Source organism: Hypanus sabinus, chromosome 9, assembly GCF_030144855.1.
Source record: "Hypanus sabinus isolate sHypSab1 chromosome 9, sHypSab1.hap1, whole genome shotgun sequence".
Lineage (NCBI taxonomy): Eukaryota > Metazoa > Chordata > Chondrichthyes > Myliobatiformes > Dasyatidae > Hypanus > Hypanus sabinus.
This window is the reverse complement of record NC_082714.1, coordinates 56,648,924-56,671,535: the sequence shown is the minus strand read 5'-3', so window position 1 is coordinate 56,671,535 and position 22,612 is coordinate 56,648,924. Positions and strand designations below refer to the sequence as shown.

Below are 22,612 nucleotides of genomic sequence, written 5' to 3'. Positions count from 1 at the left end.
GTGCCCAGGATATCAACTGCACTGCATAGATAAGTTGTAGTTTACCACGGACCTCACTAACATGGCGCCGCCTTGTTACCAATAGGGAGATGCGTTCCCGGGCACGAACAGGAAGTTCTTTTTTTTCCCCACGTGGTGATACACAGGTAAAATGTGAACTCGCATACGAGTGCGGAAAACTCATTCTACAAATTATTTTAAAAAGCGAAAGGCGAATGAGATGACCACGGAGATAGTGAAAATGGGGGAAGGAAGTATGCGGGAGAGATGGGGCGAAAAAACATGGGAAGGAGAAAATACACTGGAAGGAAGCGGGTTACAGATAAGTGGAGTTTTGCTTTAGAGTTAGGGCTTGAGGGAAGGTAAATGCAAATAAAGAAGGGGTATAAAGAGAGTCTTGCGAACGTATGCAGTACAGAAGACAAATAAGTTTAAAAGAAACTTTCTGCCTCGTTCGCTTTTCACTCTTGCAGTGCTCCCTCGGCAGTGTTCCACCTCGGCAAAATATCTGACTTGCTCAATTCTGTAGAAACAATCGATTTCTGTTAAACCGCACGCCCACCATAAGATTAGGACTCTACTGAAGATTAGTAGATACGGGAGTCTACGGAGTGGGGAGGATAGTTTTGCTTGTGGGGGTAACATCTGGCGTTGAAACGGGGCTGCAGCTGAACTCAGCGAACATCCAGCTGATATTTGGGCTTTGTTGTGCATTAGGCAGAAAATGTGATTCCCGCGCATACCCTGAACCTTGTTCTACTGTGTCTGTTAAATACAGGGTTAATTCACTGCCTGCAGTTCAGTTAATCGAAGCTGTTAGCTCTGGGCATCTAATGCGTAACTTATGACTTAAATGAGGAACTCGTGTTGCCTATTCAAGCACGGCTGGATTCAGTATTAACTTCTGCTATATTGAAGGTACATCATTGTGTGTCTACCGATTTGTGATTTTTCCTGTAATCCTCCCTTCAATCTCTTTTTATGTATCCTACCCGCTGACTCGGAGCCCCAAAATACCTAACCTTCCTCAACAATTTTTTTTTGCTCTTGGCTCTCTTTTCTGTCTTTCTCAGGCCTCCGCACTACCCACTTTGCCCTCTGACTTCCCTCGCCCTCTTGACCCTATATTAGGCGTTGTATGGGTCTCTTGTCTCGTTGAGTCATGGACCTTTTGTGTTTCAGTCTGCAATGGTTGTTCTGCACTTCTACACAAGCCCTAAGGAGATCCCACCATTGGAAGTGGGGAAGAGCCTGTTCCGGTATGGGGACCATCATGTGAAAAAGATTGAACATGTAACTCAAGAACTCTGCTTCAATGTGAATTGGACAGGTGGGTTTGTGTTTGGAGTGTGTTGCCTGGGAATGAATGGTTTTGGAGAGAGATTAGGATATGCATTGTGTCTGAGGGTGAGGAGTTTGGGAGGGCAAAACAGTATGGTTCTCAGGATTTGGCACATTTTAGGGAGGGATATTTAGGGGAATAGGGTGTTGTATTGGTCATTTTGGGGTGTAGTGTTGCAGGAAGACTGCAACATGGCAGTGATGGTGTTGATGAATGATGTACATAATATCTTTTGGACTTGGGCTTGGCATGTCTTGGAAGAGAGTGATGCTGCTCATCCAGAGAGGGTAAATGTTTCAGTTTGGACTCTAAAGTATTCAGGATAGTTACACAGCGTTATTAAGGTGTCAAGAACAGGAATATAGGGTGTAAGAGAAAGGTATAAGAGGCAGGCAGCACTTCAGGTACAAGGAGAAGGTTGCACTATATTGCAAATAAAATGTTGAGGGGGGAGAGAGAGGGAGAGTGTGGAGCTAAAATATATTGGGGAGAGCTGAAGATAAACTGGAGTGCCATGCCGATGCAATGTTTTGAGGATAAAAAGCCAGGGAGTGGCAATATGTAGAAATAGCAGTAGGCCATTCAGACCCTCTGCCTGTACTGTTCAATGAGGTTGTGGCTGATCTTTCCTTTAGTGTAACTTGTAATATTTTCATATTCCTTTAATTTCTAAGTATTGATAGTTTTACTAAATACCTGCCTTCTAAGCCTCTACATTCCTTTTTCGGTAGAAAATTCCAAAGATGCACTGCAGGTAAAGAAATTTCTCCTTATCCCATCCTGAATGACCAAACTCTTGACTTGAAATGGTGACCCTGATTCTAGACATAACAGTTCGTGGCTGTAGAAGCATCTGTGGGGTATGTGACTTGTTTCCCCGTTCCACCATTCCATATTTTACCTCGGCAGTACTTTATTTTCCAGAACTAGCCCCATATCTCTTAATTCCGTTAGTATCTATTATCTCCCATATTGTAAGAAGTCTCAGACACACTTCAGAATAATTTTTACGCTTCAGTGAAATTATCACCTGTTCTTTGCATTTAAAAATTTAGGGCCCATTCTGTTTTAATGTTTCTTTAATCAAAGAGCCTGTCGGGTAGGATTTCTGGCATATGCAAGCAATATATTTGAGATGACCTGTCTGGGAGGTGGGTGCAATGCATTGAAAGTAATATATCAAGGGGGAGTGTCTGTAATGTCTCAGTGAGGGTTTATTGGGAGGGTTGCGATTCATGATGAGGGATCTTTGAATTTGTCTGGATGTGAGGGCCCATTCAGAGCAGTGCAATGTTCGTGCATCTGTAAGAGGGTCGCGTTGAATTGAAGGGTGGGGCATTGGTTACAGGAATGTTGTATGCCAAGAAAGGGGATGTTGTAGAAGCTGGTGTTGCTCTCCTTATAGTTGAAGAGTTTGTAAGAAATAATTAAGATTTTAAAATAGGAAGCGTGTGGACCGAGCAGATGGGGAGAAACGGTTCCCAGTGGCAGTGTATAAACTTTGGGGAGATGGACCAAAAATGATAAAAGAGAAACTCGTACACGGTAAATGATTAGTGTGTAGAAAGTGCTGCCAATATTAATAATGAAGACAGCTTCAGTTGTAGTGTGCATATTAATCCTAAAGGAAAAAGTTTGTAGAGCCCTATGGAGATGGAGGTAGGACTATTGTGCTTCTCTTATATATGTAATATAAAAATTAGAATGTGTTTAATAGGTTGCATAGCCTCCTTCTGTGCTGTAACCCTTCTGTTCATAATGACATTTGGGTGGTGGGGGAGACATAGAATAAGAATGTATTTATTTCTTTTGGCTGTTAACTTGGTTGGGGGGGGTGAAGAGAAAGGATTGCACAATCAACTCCAGGGGAGTGTAAGAGAGAGGTGCATCATTTGTTGTCTGGGAAGGAGCTGCAGTGCCTTTGGGGTTGCAGCTGTAGCCTTTGGGGAAATAAGGCCAGTGCATCAAGAGATTGTGAGGAAGGCAGCTAAGTAGATAGTGGTGTTGAAGAGAGAGATAAAATGTTTCTTGGAAGGGGGCTGGTGAGAGGACTGACTAGGCAGAGGGGTACACTCTGAGTGGAGTTACATAGGAGAGAATGTGCAGGGTACAGGATAAGGTGTATGGGGGGGAGGTGACAAGCATTGTTTCTATATATGTTGGGTAGTCGAGAAAGATTAAGATACTCACACAAAATGCTGGTGGAACAGAGCAGGCCAGGCAGCATCTATAGGAAGAAGCACTGTCAACGCTTCAGGCTGAGACCCTTCATCAGGACTAACTGAAAGAAAAGATAGTAAAAGATTTGAAAGTTGGGGGGGGGGGGGGAATGCGAAATGATAGAAGACCAGAGGGGGTGGGGTGAAGCTGAGAGCCAGAAAGGTGATTGGCAAAAGGGATACAGAGCTGGAGAAGGGAAAGGATCATGGGACGGGAGGGGGAGGGGAACACCAGAGGGAGATGGAGAACAGGCTGAGTGATGGGCAGAGAGAGAACAAAAAGGGGAGGGGGAAAATAAATCAGGAATGGGGTAAGAAGGGGAGGAGGGGCATTAATGGAAGTTAGAGAAGTCAATGTTCATACCATCAGGTTGGAGGCTATCCAGACGGTATACAAGGTGTTGTTCCTCCAACCTGAGTGTGGCGTCATCTTGACAGTAGAGGAGGCCATGGATAAAGATATCAGAATGGGAGATGGAATTAAATGTGTGGTCACTGGGAGATCCTGCTTTCTCTGGCGGACAAAGTGTAGGTGTTCAGCGAAATGGTCTCCCAGTCTGCGTCAGGTCTCACCAATATATAAAAGGGAGCACTGGACGCAGTATTTCACACCAGCCAACTCACAGGTGAAGTGTTGCCTCACCTGGAAGGACTATCTGGGGCCCTGAATGGTGGTGAGGGAGGAAGTGTAAGGGCAGGTGTAGCACTTGTTCCGCTTACAAGGATAAATGCCAGGAGGGAGATCGGTGGGAAGGGATGGGGGGGACAAATGGACAAGGGAGTCGCGTAGGGAGCGATCCCTGCGGAAAGCAGAAAGGGGTGCACATCTGCCCTCACCTACAACCCCACCAGTCTCCGGGTCCAGCATATAATTCTCTGTAACTTCTGCCACCTCCAACGGGATCCCACTACCAAGTACGTCTCTCCTTTTCCCCTCCCCCCCCCAGTCCTGATGTCCTGATGAAGGGTCTTGGCCCGAAATGTCGACTGCTTCTTCCTATAGATGCTGCCTGGCCTGCTGTGTTCTGCCAGCATTTTGTGTGTGTTGCTTGAATTTCCAGCATCTGCAGATTTCCTCGTGTTAGGTGATTAAGATGTCATGGTGAAGATTGCAGTGTATTGGAGAAAGGGCCCTCCTGGCTTACTTGTCTACCATCTTGTTCCAGTCCTCCTCCTCCGTCTGATCACCCTCCCCCTCTAATCTACATGTTGCTCCCTCTTCCTTCAGCTCCAGTCTCCCCAACTCCACAGGACAGACAGAAGTTTGCATGGATTTTCCAATATCCCTTCAATTCTGAGAACATTTCTACTGAACCCTTCGTCAAGGAGCAGGATGGAGATTTGCTGGTGGAGGTTGGGCCTAGGTGAGTCAACAAGTAGAGTTGGAAGTCAGAACATTTTATATTTGTGTATATGTGCACAGGTACAGATTTAATTCCACATTGCGGAGAGAAGTGACCATGTTTCTTTGTTCATTTTTGTATATAAAGGAGTGATCCAGTGAGAGTCCTAATGAAGGGTCTCAGCCTGAAATGTCAATTGTCCATTGCTCCCCTCATATCCCCCATAGATGATGCCGGGCTTGCTGAGTTCCTCCAGCATCTTCTGTGTTAATTTAGTGAGTGTATATGTTTGTTAGTAGTGGTTCTATGTGTTTGCACGTATGCAGGAGAGGCTGTGTGAGAGTCTGTATATATGAAGACACCTGTAGGTTGATTGGGAACTTAGTCAGGTGCTAGTTCTTCAGATTTGTGGCCTGCCTATTGTTTGCTCATTGCACTCCAAATAATTTTTTTTTTCCCTATCTCAGATTGAACTTCTCCACAGCGTGGTCAACAAATGCTGTGTCCATCTGTCACTCCATTGGGCTAACAGAGGTGGATCGCATTGAGTGCTCACGTCGCTATCTGCTGAAGGTAGGTGATGTCAGTACTTGCATAAGGTCAGCAGCAGATGCAGTTGTGTGTTCCCAGGAACTGGATGCCAATTTCCCAGTACAGATGTACAAACGCGTGCCGAAGACCCAACACTGGTCATCTGGCACAGTTTCCTTCACTGGGATTCGAGTGGGTCTTAAATTCCTCCCCTTCCTTCCACTGTTCCTTGGCAGTCTGTAGCAAACCATATCACTCATTCGTGTAGGTGCTCTGCTCTGTGTGTGCCTGCTGTTGGGTGTATGTTGTTAATGTTGCTGGTATTGCTAAATGTTTGTAGGTACATAATTTCAAGGAACTGGATGCAGCTGCCTTGGGTGAGCTGGTTGCTGACTTTTATGATCGGATGACGGAGTGTGTGTATCAGCGACCCATTGAGACTTTCCAAGTGTCGATCCAGCCATCACAGGTGAATGAAGTGGATGTGTTGAACGAGGGCAGGGAAGCACTGGAGAAAGCAAACCAGGAGCTGGGTGAGTGCAGGGGCTGGTCCGTGGGGGAGGGAAGGGGATTCAGTGAATTGAGTGGCATCATCTCATGCTTTAAATATTGTTCAGAGCTTGCAGGAACATTAGAGTACACTTGGAAGGTAAGAATACTGGTGTCTGGACTGAGGGGTGGTGGGGAGGTGTTGTCACTATTGCTGAGAAACCCAGTATTGATCTTTTTTTGGAGCTAAACATCACTGTCTGTTCTCCACAGGTCTAGCTTTTGATTCATGGGATCTGGATTTTTACACAGGATTGTTTCAAAAGGTGGACCGGAATCCCACTAGTGTGGAGTGTTTTGACCTAGCGCAGTCCAACAGGTGAACCCCAGTCACTGTTAACTATCAGTGTTCTCCTCTACTCAGTCTTTTGTGAATCACAAACTAATGCTAGTGAACCACCACATCTCCTTGCTTTGTATCAAGCTGGTAAACTCGTTTCACTGCATTAACATTATCTTCGACACTCTGTGTCAATTACAAATTAAACCCATTGTCTAGTTCTTTTCCTGTAGGCCTGTATGCTTAATATCTGTGAAATATTGTCTTCAAGTCAAGGACTTTAAACAAAGTTACAGCTTTCTATTTAACGAAAAAGCCATAGGATTGAAAATACCCTATATATTGTTTGTTCCGTGTATAAAGTTCATTGTCATTCAACCTCACACACGTCAAAGGCTAAACAAACGACATTCCCCTGGAACCAAGGTGAAAGACAGAGTACATGTATCACATGCAGCACGTAAAATAATAGGTTAAGAATGTTCTGCGGATGTACAAGTTGACATAAAATGCATATGTGACATGCAGTTAAATATACAATAGTATTACTGTCATAAAATAATGTGTACTGGGTGGTAGCAGGGTGTTCAGAAGTCTCTCTGCCTGAGGGAAGAAGCTGTTACCCAGCCTAATAGGTCCTTGTTTTTCTGCTGTGGTACCTTCTGCCTGATGGTCAGAGGTCAAAGATTATGGGACAAATGTGGATAGAATGGGGTTGGGGAGCATCACTTGCCTCAATCTTGTCAGGAAGTGGAGGTGCTCCTATGCTTTTTTTTACTAAAGAGATGTTGAGGTACCAGGTGAGATAATCGGTGATACGCGCACCAGAAACTTGGTGCTCCTGACTCTCTCCATAGAGGAGCTGTAGGGAGTGGCCAGCCTGCACCTTCCTGAGGTCCACAGTATAATGGGAATCTGCAGTAATCTGGCAAGTTAGATTGTAAATTTCTCAATCTTATAAGGGGGTTTGGGCTAAATGCACTTGAATACATTTAAGTTTTGGAACAGGATCAGAGACTGGAAAAAATTCAAATAAAAGTTTATAATAAACTAAATTAGAATCAGCCTGGCAATGAATGTATTGTGAAAAGAAATAAAAACTAGTCATTGGGAATCTGAAGCAATAACAGAATGCTGGAAACACTCAGCAAGTTGGGCAGCATCAGTGGAAAGAGAATTAGATGTCATTTCCAATGATTCCATTAGAGCTATAACAGCAACATGTTATACCTCTACGTAAGATCTGTTTGAATGATGGAAATTCATGGTGACCATATCAGTAAAGCATTAGGGAGTGGAGAAAGTCACCGAGCCAATTTGTTCCAGGAGGCCGTGACACCCACTGACCAGTACTAAAGAACTGGTCAGTTCAAAGGGAGTGACTTCTGACAAGTTATGCTTGAGTTATGTAGGACATACTGTAGGTCAGATTGTACCAGGAGTGCTTTCTTCTTTTTATTTTAAGAAGGATTGGAAGCAGTTGAGAGAAGGTTCAGGAGATAAGTAGAATATACAGGTTGGTTTATGAAGATTAGAACCTTAGACTTGTATGGATTGGAGTTTAGGAGAGTGAAAGGACATTTGATTGAAGCATAAGATCCTAAAAGTGGAGGGTGGATATGGAAAGGACATTTCCTCTTGTGGCAGAAGGGGCAAACTATTATTCTTAACACTTTCCCAGTAATGCTTCATCACTATATTTTTCCATCTATATTTCCTCATTTCACCCCCCCCCCACCCCCACTCCTTAATGGTTACCATCCCTTGACAGTTTACAAAGGTGGAGCTTCACAAGTAATTCTTGCTATAAAGCTGGTTTGTTTCTGCAGTGAACACAGCCGCCATTGGTTCTTTAAAGGGCGCTTGGTGATTGATGGAGAAGCCAAGGAGAAAAGTCTCTTTGATCTGATCATTAAGACACAGGATTACAGCAACAAGAACAATGTTATCAAATTCTGTGACAATAGCAGGTGAGTCAAGTCAAAGGAGCAGCAGAGTGGAACAGCGGGGGAGGGGAAGCAGAGAAAAGAGGATGGAGCATGATAGTAGGGGCTACATGAAGATGTTGGAGGAGGTGCTCTGGAGATAAGTTGAAGGAGAAACATTTGAGAGGTATGTGAAGGATTTAGAGTTGAGGGATGTGGGATTTGGAAGGAATATGCTAGTGAGTGACTGAGGGTAAGTGGGAGGTAAAGTTCAGGGGTGAAGCCGGTTCAGAGAAAGGTGTTGAGGGAGGTTTGAGGACAGGGAGGAGGGAATTGGGAATGACAGAAGGGAGATCATTGGTAGGGTAATAGGATGGGGGTTCAGCAAGATAAGCAATTGGAGGAAAAGAAGACAAGGATGTGGGTTAGGAGACAACCTCAGAGGATTTTGGTCGAGAAAGGATGGTAGGAGTGGAGTGTCACTTTTGGAACTCGGGTACAAGGATGGAAATGAGGTGGAGAGAATGGGTACATGGTATTGAGGGTGAGAATAAGGTGATATGTGAGGCAGGAATTAAGAATGTTGGATAGTCAGTTAAAAGTGGGAGAGAACTGCATGATTAGAGATTTCATGAGTGTGAAGTTTATTTTGTCTTTCTCCACAGTGCTATTGAAGGCAAAAGTGTTGAATCTCTCTACCCCAGCAACGGATCTCAAGCCAGCAACATAGAGATTCATGAAACCAAGAGGCATATAGTCTTCACTGCTGAAACACACAACTTTCCCACCGGTCAGTGTTGATGTGAGGGAGCACTACAGCTAAAGAGGCTGGATTCTCCTCATCGAGTAGTCTTGTACTCACAGCTTATCTCATTGGGTTGATGTCTTCCATTGTTTCAGGTGTGGCTCCATTCAGCGGTGCAGCTACAGGAACAGGAGGTCGGATACGGGATGTCCAGTGCACAGGTCGAGGGGCACATGTGATTGCAGGGACAGCTGGTTACTGCTTTGGGAATCTGCTCTACCCAGGTGTGGCTTGCGGTCTAGCTACAGTTTATCTCTGAACGGTATCAGTGAGCACTGAATCATTTAGCGGGGGCAGGGGGGAAGAAGGGGGAAGCCATTTGACCCACCAGCCAAAAAATGCTATTTCCAGCTCATGGTTAGCTGCTCTGTAGGCTATTGCACCATCCAACATGAAATTGCGTCCTCACCTGTGTCCTGACAGGTGGGAAACGGCCTTTCAGCCCACCTCATCTATGCTGGCCACTGTACCTCTCTGTATTAATTCCATTTCTCTCTGGCCTGCTCATTCAAGTGCCTGTCCAGGTTCCTCTTTAAGCAATGGTTAAGTGTTCCTGCCTCCCCCACCTACTCTTAACAGCTCATTTCAGATACTATGTGTGAAAAATCTCTTTTTCTTCTAAAGCCTCTTTCTCTCCTTTTTCTGATTTTAGACATGTCTACCATGGGAAGTGAATGCTGGCTATTTACCCTGTCTATGGCTCTCATCGTGTCACCTGTCACCCTCCTTCACTTTGGAGAAATAGACTCAGCCGATCTAATCTCCTGTTATTCATGGCCTCCAATCCAGGCAACATCTGCATCCTCTAGCTTAAACACATTGTTCCTGTTGTTGCCTATCAGGGCTGCATGCAATACTCCTGCTTAAAAAGTTATTTAAGATCACAAGGTAGGGAACAGGAAAATCACTCTGAAATTCTCAAGGTCTGCCTGTGTCCTTGTATGTGTTAGTTTTTGAAAATGTGATGAAATCCCCTCTGGTGCATTAATCTGCTTCCTATTACGCAGCCTAACTGGTATTTTATACATTTCTAGCATGGCATCTCTTGTATTCTGTACCTCAGCCAACAGGCTAAGCTTTACCTTTTCCCTTTCGATCACTGGGGGCTTCCTTCTGAGGTCCTATGGACATGTGTTCCCATTGATCCGTTTATCATGAGATCTCTGGCCTCACCCAGAGCATGACCTCTCAATCTTCAAAAATGGCCACCTTCCTGAAATCTCATACACTATTTCTCTTTTCTTGGCTGCTGCCTGGCCTCCCACGTAATTCCACATTTTCCATTCTGCTTGGGAAATCTACAGTTTTTATCATGCTCTGCAAATTTTTAAATGGTGGCTGCTACAATTACATCTAAATCATTAATACATACATGAAGCAAAGAATTGAACAGTCCTGCTGTTGTGAAATCCCAATGTAAACAGTTTTGTCGTCACTTAAAATTTTTTCTCCATTGTTCTTTGCAATTCATATTGTGTTTTTTGGGCACAACTTCCCCACTAGCTTTTGCATCACATGAGGCTTTATCAAAATCATCATAAATTATACTGAGAGAGAAAATCATGGGTGTCTTATCGGTGTCTCCATATTTGCGATATGTATAGTACCTGTCACTCTAGCAGAATTGAGAGTTGTGATGGTTGGAGTGTGGAAGTCTATTCAGCCTGTGCCCATGCTAGCTGTGTATAAGAAAGATCCAGTTGGTCCCACCTCTCTTCCCCCACCCCAACCACCACTCTCCCCATATTCCAGGGAATATTTTCTTTATTGGATACTGCAATTGAATTTGCACCTGCTATCCTCCTGGCAGTTTGTTTCAGGTCCCAACTTCTCATTATTTTTGGAAGGAAAAGGTTTTCCTCATTTTTGGTTTATTGTAGATTGCCATCACCCTGTGACCCTGACTCTTGACCCTTCCAATGGGAATAGTTCCCCTCTTATATTCAGTAAATTTGTTTACCAGATTCTCTGTTTCAACGTAGAACAATACAGCACAGCACAGAATAGGCCCTTCGGTCCACAATGTTGTGCTGACCCTTAAACCATGCCTCCCATGTAACCCTCCACCTTAAATTCCTCCATATACCTGTCTAGTAGTCTCTTAAATTTCACTAGTGTATCTGCCTCCACCACTAACTCAGGCACCACGCACCAACCACTCTCTGAGTAAAAAACCTTCCTCTAATATCCCCTTTGAACTTTCCTCCCCTTACCTTAAAGCCATGTCTTTTTGTATTGACCAGTGGTGCCTTGGGGAAGAGGTGCTGTCTGTCCACTCTGTCTATTCCTCTTAATATCCTGTAAAGAAGAAGAACCGCAGATTCTCTGGTCTGTACATATAATCAACATACCCAAAATAATTTTAGTATACCTTTTCTGCATCCTCTTTAAAGCTAAACAATTTTTCTGAAGTATGACACCCAGAAACATTTCCTAGTGGGGCTGAACCAGTTCATCATGACTTTTTTATGCCTCTAATTTTAAACATGTTAAGATCCTATGCACTTTTCTCAGTGGTGTCAGTATCTGGTGCCTTTATCTGTCACTAAAGAAAACACCAGCAGAGTATCTGATTCTACATCAACTTTAAACTGTTTTGGTATCTGTTTATTGTCCATAATGACCAAAGCAGATTACATGGGATCTACTTCCATCATTGACTAAAACAGTGGTAGCTCTGGGGCTTGACTAATTTCTGTTTTATTAGTGTGGCTGTCATAAAGTAGAGTTGTAGAATAATTGGACAACAAATCACTCGGTCCATTGAATCTTTGCAGTTTCCCAGTAGAATTATCCCATTAAGCTGTTCTTTTCCAATTGTACCACAAATCCATTCTCTCTCAAATACATAACAGCTCCCTTTTGAAGGTGGTGAAACTTGTGTGCGGCCCTGCTTACAAGTGGTGATCTCCTGATCCTAAAACCTACATAAAAGCAACGTGCACAAAATACTGGGGGAACTCAGCAAGCCAGGCAGCATCTATGGTAAAGAGTACAGTCGGTGTTTTGAGCCAAGACCCTTCAGCAGGACTGAACAATGTAAAAACAAAATTTTCTTCCTGGTTCCTTTTGTCATTTGACCAGAATGTTAATTTCCACACCCGCCCCCCTGATCTTTGAACCATCATCCAATGGTAACAACTTCCCTCTAGCTATCATATTTAAAGCAGCTATATGTTCCTAAGTTCATTCTGGGCTTGGTGTAGGACTTTCACATCTTTCCTAATGTATGATCAAAATTAGACAGTCTTTCACTTGTGGCCTACGGTGGATAATGTTGGTTCAACTCTCCTTTGTGTTCTATAAACCTCGGTTCCAATATGTTTTCCAACTCGGTCTCTCAGCATTCCTTGCCATTTTTAAGAGTTAAATTAATGTCCTCGTTCTTGTGCTCCTTGAAGTATGTCTTTGAGTTTTCATTGTTCTATCTGATCTTTCTGCAAAACGTATCTTTTCTGTATTTTATTTGCCTCTTGTTTGGTTATTCAACCAACCTATTTTGGCCTCTTGAAATCTGTTCCTCACTGTTAAAACTTAGTGTCAGCCATGTACCCATTTCCATCATTTGGCAATAGTCCCATTTCTGCCTTTAAGCCAATTTCATATCATGTTACAAATGACCCTACAGGCCTCGGTTTTGCTATTGTGTGCAACATTTTTGGCTGTCTTTTCCCAAAAAAAAGTCGGCATAACAAACATCTTTTGCATTCCTTCTGTAACTTCATTGACAAATTTAAGTTGCTTTGAGAGGAGCAGATCCAGTACCACCTAATCAATTTTCACCTGCCCCTTTTACTGAGATTTTGGCAACATCCTCTTACCATACACCTGAGTATGGAGTGTGCCTTACCATACACCTGTGAGTATGGAGTGTGCCTTACCATACACCTGTGAGTATGGAGTGTGCCTTACCATACACCTGTGAGTATGGAGTGTGCCTTACCATACACCTGTGAGTATGGAGTGTGCCTTACCATACACCTGTGAGTATGGAGTGTGCCTTACCATACACCTGTGAGTATGGAGTGTGCCTTACCATACACCTGTGAGTATGGAGTGTGCCTTACCATACACCTGTGAGTATGGAGTGTGCCTTACCATACACCTGTGAGTATGGAGTGTGCCTTACCATACACCTGTGAGTATGGAGTGTGCCTTACCATACACCTGTGAGTATGGAGTGTGCCTTACCATACACCTGTGAGTATGGAGTGTGCCTTACCATACACCTGTGAGTATGGAGTGTGCCTTACCATACACCTGTGAGTATGGAGTGTGCCTCAGTGCCATAATCATCCTTAAATCCTGTCTGCCTTTCACATTCTTATAAAATGCTTTTGGGTATCTTTCCATGGTTTTTATCACACTATTTATTCACTTTGGTTTCCTTTGCATTTCTCTTCTCTTCTCCCCCCCCCCCCCCCCACCTCCATAACTATATTCAGCCTGATTCTGATTGGTTATTCATAAAGTATTACATACTTCAGTCTTCTCTCTCACTTTCTCCTGTGTCTGGCTGCTCTGTGCTGTACTTGCAATGTGATCACCTTGGCATGCAAGAAATAGCTGCTTAAAGCTTAGGCCATCTTCCCTTGAGCTTTCAATTTTTGTCCTTCTGGCACATCCGCATAAGATTGTAAAGTAGGTACACTTTAATTTGATGTTGTTGTCGTTGCAGGTTATGAGCTACCCTGGGAAGACCAAACTTTCACCCACCCTGGAAATTTTGCACGACCACTGGAAGTGGTGATTGAGGCCAGTAATGGAGCTTCAGATTACGGCAATAAATTTGGAGAGCCAGTCTTGGCAGGTAGGACCTGGTTGAAGTACGTTCCTAGCAGCAGTAAGGTCTTAGCAGCTGGGTGCATTGGATTTGCTTGGGGCCTGGCAGTTGATCTAGATCTGTTTGGAATCCATTTAATTGTTGTCTCTGGTCAGCAGCAGATAGAGCCTTGTATCTGTCTGACCTCTGCTCTTGCCCGCAGTCAGCTGCTGCATCATGTTTCTCTTCCAGTGTGCTTGATCTTCTTTTTATTCCAGGATTTGCCCGCTCATTTGGAATGATACTCCCCAGTGGGGAGAGGAGGGAGTGGATTAAACCCATTATGTTCAGTGCTGGTATTGGAACCATTGAAGATCAACATGTCCGAAAGGAACAGCCTGAACCAGGTGTGTCTTGTTTGGCTGAAGCTGGACAAGTGGTAGTAATGTCTGAGTGCTTCTGTGCTTTGCTGGCGATTGTGGATTTGGTTGAGAGTAAATTAGGCCAGAGTGTAGGTGATGTAGAATAAGGGGTGGACTAATGATTGGCAAGGTGACTTTTGGTAGGAGTGTGACTGGACAAGAGGGCGATTAATTATCTGTGAGTGGACATAGGGGTTGTTGGGTACATGCCACTGAGCGTCTGGTATTGTTTAGCAGTGTGACTGGCTCCATTGGCCATTGGGTGGGGTAGTAGGAGGGCACGTGTGCCTAAGGTTGTAGCCAAGCACATGGGAGCACTTGAACTAGGCAGTGCTCTTTGCCAGGATAGCCATTGACTTTCTTCTGGGATGAGTATGCAGGATTTTAGTTAGGATTTGTGTGCAATAGATGGATAAGACCATACGATATAGGAGCAGAATTAGGCCTTTAGCCCATCGAGTCTGTTCTGCCATTTCATCAAGGCTGATCCATTTCCCTCTCAGCCCCAATCTCCTGCTTTCTCCCCATAACGCTCATGTCCTGACTAATCAAGAAGGCATCGACGGGGTGGATGTGGGTGTTCCCCTGACTTCTTTCAGGATGTGGGATTGGAGGGCAGGCATCAGGAGTTGGAATGGTCATGGATATAGTTAAAACAATTCATCAGATGAGGGTGTACCTTGGAGCTGCAGGTGGCAATGGGTGTGTTGCCCTTATGGGTTCGGGTAGGTTGGGCATGTGGTCTAGTTGTGGGTTGGGAATATCTTTAGGTTCGGGTATGTGTGTGTGGGTTGTGATGGCTTTGGGATGGAGGTGGGAGTGGGCAATTTGTTCCTGATATGAGCATGACCCATGTGTTGAGCCTATCCCACGTAAATGTGACCACAGCCCAAGTTCACTTCCTGGCAGTTGATTTAACTTTGCCCTGTGTGTGACTGGGACCTGTTAGTAGCATCCAGTAATATTAGTCTAACTCCTGATTTGTGTCTTTTTTTCAGAGATGGAGGTGGTGAAGATCGGAGGCCCTGTGTATCGAATCGGTGTGGGTGGAGGGGCCGCATCTTCCATTCAGGCAAGATATCAAGTCAATTTATTCTTGTATCTGAAGTTAATCAGTGAGGGAGTGGGCACCAGCGTGAGAGAATTTTAGTACTAGCTGTGAGGGCTGCAGGTGAAGTACAGGCTGTGAGGGCAGAGCCACCAGGATCTGCTGAAAGAGGGTGCACAATCCCTTCTGAGGCTGTCAAAGTTCCATCAGAGAATAACGGGAAACTGCCACTTGGACCATTGTGTCTTTTTCAGTTGAAGAAGTTGTTCTATCCTGACACCATTGGGCAGTTGAGTGTTGGGGTCTCTCTGCTCTTATGTTTGGACAGAGTTGAAAACTTTTCACATACCAAGGGTACAGCCACTAGGTTTTCTACATTGTTGAGTGTTCAGCATGTGGCTTAAAATTCCTCCTATCTTGGCTTGTCCTGCTCTGTTATTTCAATATCTTTACTGTGAGTGAGTCCTACCTCGAATGCCATGCTGTGTTCTGACATTGCTTCAAGTGAACAAAGCTTCATAGTTCAGCCTCTCCTCCCTTGGCTTCAAGTCCTGGTTTATCCTTGCCTCTGTGCATAGCTAGGCCGGCTGGAACTGAGTTATATTCAACTGCCAGAAGGATACTGTTCCATTGCTGCCCCTTGCATTCCCTGAGACTGCTCAGAACGGCGTCTCTCTCTCTCATTTCAGAAATTTATCTTGAACCTCTTTTAGGATAGATTAGAGGTCACCAACCTTTTTAAGCCCAAAATCCCCTATCTTGGCCTTAGTGAAAGGCAAGATCGACCCCAGATCAATTAGTTACATGCATGCGCACTGGGGCAGAAAAGACCAAAAGTAAAACCCCGCAGCCCGGAAGTAGAAATAATATATAAACACCAGGTGTACCCATCCTTTTTTTGCACCGCGGGCAGGTTTAATATTGACAATATTCTTGCTGACTGGAGGGGGGGCGTGTTAAACACAACGGGAATACAACGATACTCGAAGCAGTTCCTTATGTCCAGTCTATTTAGTTTTCGCGGCTCTCGGCACTTAGCTGCTGTTCCACTTGCTCACGTTTTTTCCACTGAAAAAGCTCAATGGGTCCGTCTCTAAGTGCAGGGTGCTTGGACTCAGGGTGTCAAAGCAGTTTTGAGGGCTTTGTAGCGATGTGCTACACACAGCACTGAAATAACAACACGCGGTTGGTAAGTCGTTTTGAGACTAGTTTATTCAAACTTCATGGCGCTGGCATTTAATCCCTAGTGCCCGCCCTCTCCGGGCGGAAATGACATCAGAGGTGCATTACCAAAGTCTCTTCCCGCGCACTGGCTATTTGTGAGTCGGTGCGCCCGCGTAGAAAGTGGGTCACCACAGCTTCATTGCCTCATTAGACAACCTCCCAGCCTGAAGGACAGCTTCCCGCCTGCCACCAGCCACCTTGGCCAGGTGCAGCTGGTCGTGGGTGAGGTGAGAGGACAAGGTCAGGGCCGGAGGTCCCCGTGCCGGGTTGTGGCGGTCACAGTCCGGAGACAGCGACAGAGCGCCTGCCCGCACCCCCCCCCCCGTAGGATCTATCGGCCGACAAAAATTTATTTCAGTAGATCGCAGTGAGGTAGCTGCTCTGCTACTTACGAAACCCTGAGCCCGAATTAGGTCGTCTGCAAATATTTTAGCACCGGGTTCCTCACGAACATTCGGTGTGCTAAACAGGTTTAGAGGCGGCGCCCATCTGTCCGTGCTCCAGGTCAGCAGCAATGACGGTTATCGCCGGCCACACAAAACCGACCAGTGATCCCTGGCTCAACAGTATCTCTGTGTTTAGGCGACTGATGAATTCGCATGCGTTCAAGTTCAACAGTGAGCATGACAAGGAATGAGGACAGGTGCAGCTGACTCATGTTGTTTCCTCGGCGGCCCGGTGGTTGGGGACCACTGAATTACACTGTGTAGTGCGGGGGAACTACACACATGCGCACTGGGCAGAAAGAACGGAACGAAAACCTCTCAACAGTATTTGTGTATTTATTTTTCCTTTCGGGATCTACTGGGGAAAGTCTCAAAGATCAACCAGTCGATCGCGATCGAGGGGTTGGTGACCACTAGGGTAGATAATATTTTTCCCTGGAATTGGAAATGTTTTAAGATGAGAGGGAGGTAAGTTACTTTACACAATGTGACAGATGCCTAGTATGCACTGCCAGGGAGAGTTGTGGAAGCACATATCATACAATGTTTGAGAGTCGTTTAGACAGACCCTTGAATTAGTTAAACCAGCATCATGATTTGTGCAGACATAGTGGGCTGGAGGGCCTCTTCCTGTGCTGTACTGCATTTTGTTTAAAGGATTGTGTTACTGTACCAAATAATCTGAAGTTTGAAATCCCCTGAAAATACTGCAATGTTAGCTTTACTTTTCAAAACACTCAAACTTTTTTATCCCGTTTTGACTGATTGTCAGTCTAAGCTAAATCATCTTCCTCAGTTCAGCCCAACTGTTTAATTTTTTTAGCATATAGTTATTTTATATAATTTTATCTCTCCACATCATCTGACAGCCCTCATAAACCAGGAATGATGAATGAGGTGCCTTGTGGCCATTTTCATGGCTAGGAGTGGAGTAGGTGGTTGGTATTACAGGGAAAGGACTGTTGACAGATTGTAAACAAACATGTGGGAAGTCACTGGTAGAGCAAATGGCTGGAGTGGGGGGATAAAGCACTCTCTAGGTGTTGGGAGAGTGGTCTGTGAACTTGGCTGCATGAAAGGAACAGTGGATGGAATTGGGGTAGGGTGCAGCCAGGGACAGTATAAGCATGGAATCAGCACTGGTGCAGCAGTATTTGTAATGATGAGCAGATGTGAGAATGCACTAGTAACATTGAACTGATGTGTGTATTGACACAAGATGAGCTGCATTGGCCTGTGAAGATTTTGGTTATTCATGATTAGGATTTCTGGATTCTCACCTCAGGTGCAGGGAGACAACACAGCAGAACTTGATTTTGGGGCAGTGCAGCGAGGTGATGCTGAGATGGAGCAGAAGATGAACCGAGTTCTCCGGGCCTGTGTGGAAAGACAGCAGAGCAACCCAATCTGTAGCATTCATGACCAGGGAGCTGGAGGCAATGGTGAGTATTACTAACTAATGCTGCTGAGTGTGGGGTGATTGACAGCAGTGGGAGGTCCTGCCAGATGTGAATGGGGGGAGGGGGAATGAATGGGGTTGGTATCAGGCAGTGCCAAGTAGGAGTGTCTGGAGCAATGTCGCAGATAGAGGCATTAGGAAAAGCAGAACTTGAGAGTATAGGAAGAGACTTATTGTCACAATAATAAATATTTAAATATTTATACCAGAATATTTAAAGGTGAGTCTAATAGGTTCTCGATTAATAAGAGTGTCAAAATTTGTGGTGAGAAGGCAGGAAAGTGGGATTGAGGGCAATAATAAACAGCCATGATTGAATAGAGCAGTCTCACTGGGCCAAATGGCCTAATTCTGCTCCTGTGTCTTATGAGCAAATCCTCAAATATGGGTTTGGATCTGTTGGGAATAAAGGTAGTAGGAGTTTGGGTCCATTAGGTATATGGCCATTAGGAGCGAATAGTTATGAGAGTAGTTAATGGAGGTGAAAATTGAATACATATTTGGTTATTGTCAGTGCATGCAGTTACCATGCTGATATTTACAGAATGTGATGTACTCGCTTTAATACTCCCATTAGGTAATGTTTTGAAAGAGCTGAGTGAACCAGCAGGTGCCAGGATATACACCAGCAAATTCAAGGTAAGGGGGAAATTATCTGAGGGGAGAACGTCATTATTATGCATTATCCATCCCTGAGACTCAATCAAAGGTGTTTTTTAAAAAGAAAATATACAGGAATTGTGCATGTGATGTATTGGTTTATTAATGTCACGTGCACTGAGATACAGGAAGCTTTTGTTATGCATGAGACAGATCATGCCTACAAAATAGCATTGCTTAGAGGTAGTGAAATTGAGACAAAGCTGAATAGTGTTGTAGTTACATCGAAGTGCAGGGAGGCAAAGTACAAGGGTCACAGTAAGTTAGATTAGAAGATCAAGAACTCAGGAGTTCATCTTTTAATGTTTGAAGGGTCTGTACAAGAGCCTGATAACAGTGGGATAGTAGCTGTCCTTGTCTGGTGGTTTGTACCTTCAGGCTCTTGTATTTTCTATCTGATGGGAGAGGGGAGAATGGAGCACAGTCAGGATGGGCATGGCCTTGATTGTGTTGGTTGCTTTCCCCTGGCAGTGGAAAGTGTAGATGGGAGTCATTGATAGGGAGATTGATTTGTGTGATCAACTGGATTGTGTACACCCTCTGCTATTTTTTGCAGTCTTGGGCAGCACAGTTGCCCTACCAAACATTGATACATCCAGATAGGATGCTTTCTAATGTGCATCATAAACATTGGTAGGAGCTCTTGGCATACTGAATTTCCATAGCCTTCTGAGGAAGTTGTCTGCTTTTTTTAGCCATAGTGTTCATGTGGATTGACTGGGACTAATTGGTGATATTTACATCTGGAAACTTAAAAGGTCTCCATGATCTCTACCGCACACCATTGACACAAATATACTCTACCCTTCTCTCTCAAGTCGATGACTAGCTTCTATTAGCTGCTGTTGAGGAAAATGGTGTGTTGACACCATACCACTGGAACAGGAGTTCCCACCCTGGGGTCCGTAGTCCCATCGCTTAATGGTATTGGTCCTTGGGAATCCCTGGTCCAGAGTCTCCAATACCCCTGTTTTCCACCCTGTCATTGTTTGATATCTGTCCCACGGCAGAGATGTCGTCTGCAAACTTATAAATGGAATTGAAGTGGAATTTGGCCATAGTCATGAGTATATAGAGTATATTTACATTGTGATTGCAAAATGCTGATGTACAGAGAGCTCTGGATATCCTTGTACGCAGTCACTAAAAACAAATATGCAAATAGTGCAATCAGTTCAGATTCAAATGTATTGACAGTCTTGAAGTTTTGAGCACAGGTGCAAGGATATCTTGCTGTAGTTACGCAGGGTCTGATTGCAATTTTGTTCTCCTTGCCCAGGAAAAGACAGAAAAGTCAAGTGCTACAGAAATGGGCCCTTTCACCCACCACAAATATGCCAACCTTTTTCCCATCTGCACTAATCTCATTTGCCCACATTACGTTGCTTTAGTGCCTGGCCTATTGAATTCCTAACTAAATATTTCTTAAACTATTATCACAACTTAATCAGTTGCTACCTCTGTAAGCACCTTAAACCTATGTTTTGCTACTTTTAGTACTCTAGGGTAGACAGGTACTTTTTTAAGAATACGTTTATGCCTCTGTCAAGTTACACTTGGCCTCCAATACTCGAGGGAAAACAAGCTCAGCCTATACAATCGCTTCTCCATAAGAAAAGCCCTCCAAAATGGGCAATATCCTTTTGAAATTCCTCTGCAACTTTATCCTTCAGTGCATAACAAAAACTGCTCTAAAGTGGTCTAACAAGTATTTTGTAAAGGTGCGACATAATGTCACAACTTTGTTTGTGCCCTGACATGGCAAGGCAAGCATGCTATAATGTTCTTCACCATTTTATCTACCTGTGTTGCCACTTTCCCTCTATTCATCAATAATCCTTGTATCCTACCATTCAGTAGATATCTCCTACCTTGACATTTCAACCTTGTACATGTCGAGATTAGATTCTGCAAATACTCCACCCTAACATCCATCTGATCTATATCCTCTATCTTTGGACAACCTTGCTCATCATAAACAACACCAATTTTCATGTCATCTGCAAGCTTATTAGTGAGATCCACATTCACGTTCAAGTTGTTTATAAGAATCACAAATACAACCATCTGCATCAATCCTATTTGTAATAGCCTTCCAATGAAAAGTCTTCCTTTCACTATGGCCCTCTGCCTGCTATTACCAAGCCAATTTTGGATCCAACTGGCCAGTTCACCTGGGATCCCACTTGCATTAACCATCTGGACCAGCTGATTATGTGAAACCTTGTCAAATGCCTTGCTAAAATCCATATAGCCGATGTCCACCACCGTCCCTTCATCATTCTTAATTATATGCAGAAAAGAAACCCCAATCAAAACTCTATCTTCCACATCCTTCTCCTTGGCAAGTACAGAGAAGCATTCACTCAGAACTTCACCCATATCCCCTCTGCTCCACACGTTGATTACTCCTTTGATCTCTAAGGGGACCCACTTTTTTTGTGTTTGCCTAAGTACCATGTTGCTCCTGATAAGCATAGACCTGTTTTGGAACAACTAGAAGCTTGCAAGAGCAACACACAAAATGCTGGAAGAAATTGGTAGGTCAGGCAGTATCAATAGTGAGAATAAATATTTCAAGCTTGATCTTCATCAGGACTGGAAAAGGGTGAAGAAGCTAGAATAAAGTGGGAGAGGGGAAGGAGTACAAACTGACAGGTGATGGTTGAGGGGAATTTGGATGGGTGGTGAAGAGGAATAAAGTGAGAAGCTGGGAGTTGATAGTTGGGAAAGGTGAGGGCTGAAGGAGGAGGAATCTAATAGGAGAGGGGACCGTTGGGGTGGGGGGTGGGAGGCAGGAGAAGGGGCACCAGAGAGAGATAAGCAGGTAAAAGAGGGTAAGAGGGCAGCCAGATAGAAGATTGAAAGAGAAGGGTTAGAGGGGAGGAATTACTGGAAGTTGGAGAAATTGATGTTCATGCCATCAGATTGTTGGCTACCCAGAAGAAGTGAAATGCTGCTCCTCCGACCTGAGAATGGCCTCATCACGGCAGTAGTGGAGGCCATGGATGGACATGTCTAAATGTGAAGTAGAATTAAAATGGTGGCCACTGGGAAATTCTACCTGTTGAGCGAAGTTGCTCAGTGAAGTGGCCCCCCCCCCCAATCTATGTCAGATCGCACTGATTTCAAGGAGACTGCACTCGGAGCACCAGATACTGTGCCCCTGACAGACTTGTGGGCGAAGTGTTGCCTCACCTGACAGGACTGTTTGGGGCCCTGAATGATGGTGTGGGATGAGATGGGCAGTTGTAGCACTTCCCTACTTGCAGAGATTTATAAAAAGATACAAGATACTGAGCTACTCGCAAGCTGGGTGCAGACAAGGGTTGGAGTCTCTGGATAAGGGCTAACACTTCAGTGACTGAGATAAGCAACTGCTTCACTTGTAGAGTGGTGAACCTGTGGCATTCTCTACCACAGTAGGCTTAGGGGACCAGGTTGCTGTATCTTTAGGAATGACTCCTAGAAGCTGAAGAAGTTAAAGGGCTATTAGGATGATCAGCCATGATGGTATTGAATTGATTTAGCAGCATTATTTTTCTATGTTTCTTTGTTTTATTTCTCTTGTTTTTGTAATATCTCAATGCATACCTT

General features: G+C 44.3%; 1 protein-coding gene across 2 annotated transcripts in view; it reads left to right on the top strand.

Annotated features, from left to right (window-relative positions):
- The first annotated feature begins 121 nt into the window (after positions 1-121).
- The window catches only part of pfas (phosphoribosylformylglycinamidine synthase), a 43,094-nt gene continuing 20,603 nt past the window's right edge, over positions 122-22,612 (top strand). The window contains exons 1-15 of one of the 2 annotated variants that reach the window (XM_059979750.1): positions 122-146; positions 779-918; positions 1,183-1,330; positions 4,790-4,925; positions 5,372-5,477; positions 5,776-5,968; positions 6,198-6,303; positions 8,094-8,234; positions 8,855-8,979; positions 9,090-9,218; positions 13,673-13,804; positions 14,035-14,163; positions 15,177-15,250; positions 18,182-18,338; positions 18,933-18,994. In XM_059979750.1, coding sequence (XP_059835733.1) covers positions 1,189-1,330; positions 4,790-4,925; positions 5,372-5,477; positions 5,776-5,968; positions 6,198-6,303; positions 8,094-8,234; positions 8,855-8,979; positions 9,090-9,218; positions 13,673-13,804; positions 14,035-14,163; positions 15,177-15,250; positions 18,182-18,338; positions 18,933-18,994 — 1,632 coding nt within the window. In that variant the 5' untranslated portion in view covers positions 122-146; positions 779-918; positions 1,183-1,188. Of the gene's footprint in view, positions 147-353; positions 919-1,182; positions 1,331-4,789; positions 4,926-5,371; positions 5,478-5,775; positions 5,969-6,197; positions 6,304-8,093; positions 8,235-8,854; positions 8,980-9,089; positions 9,219-13,672; positions 13,805-14,034; positions 14,164-15,176; positions 15,251-18,181; positions 18,339-18,932; positions 18,995-22,612 lie in introns of those variants that run through there. The other variant, XM_059979749.1, reaches the window with a different exon arrangement.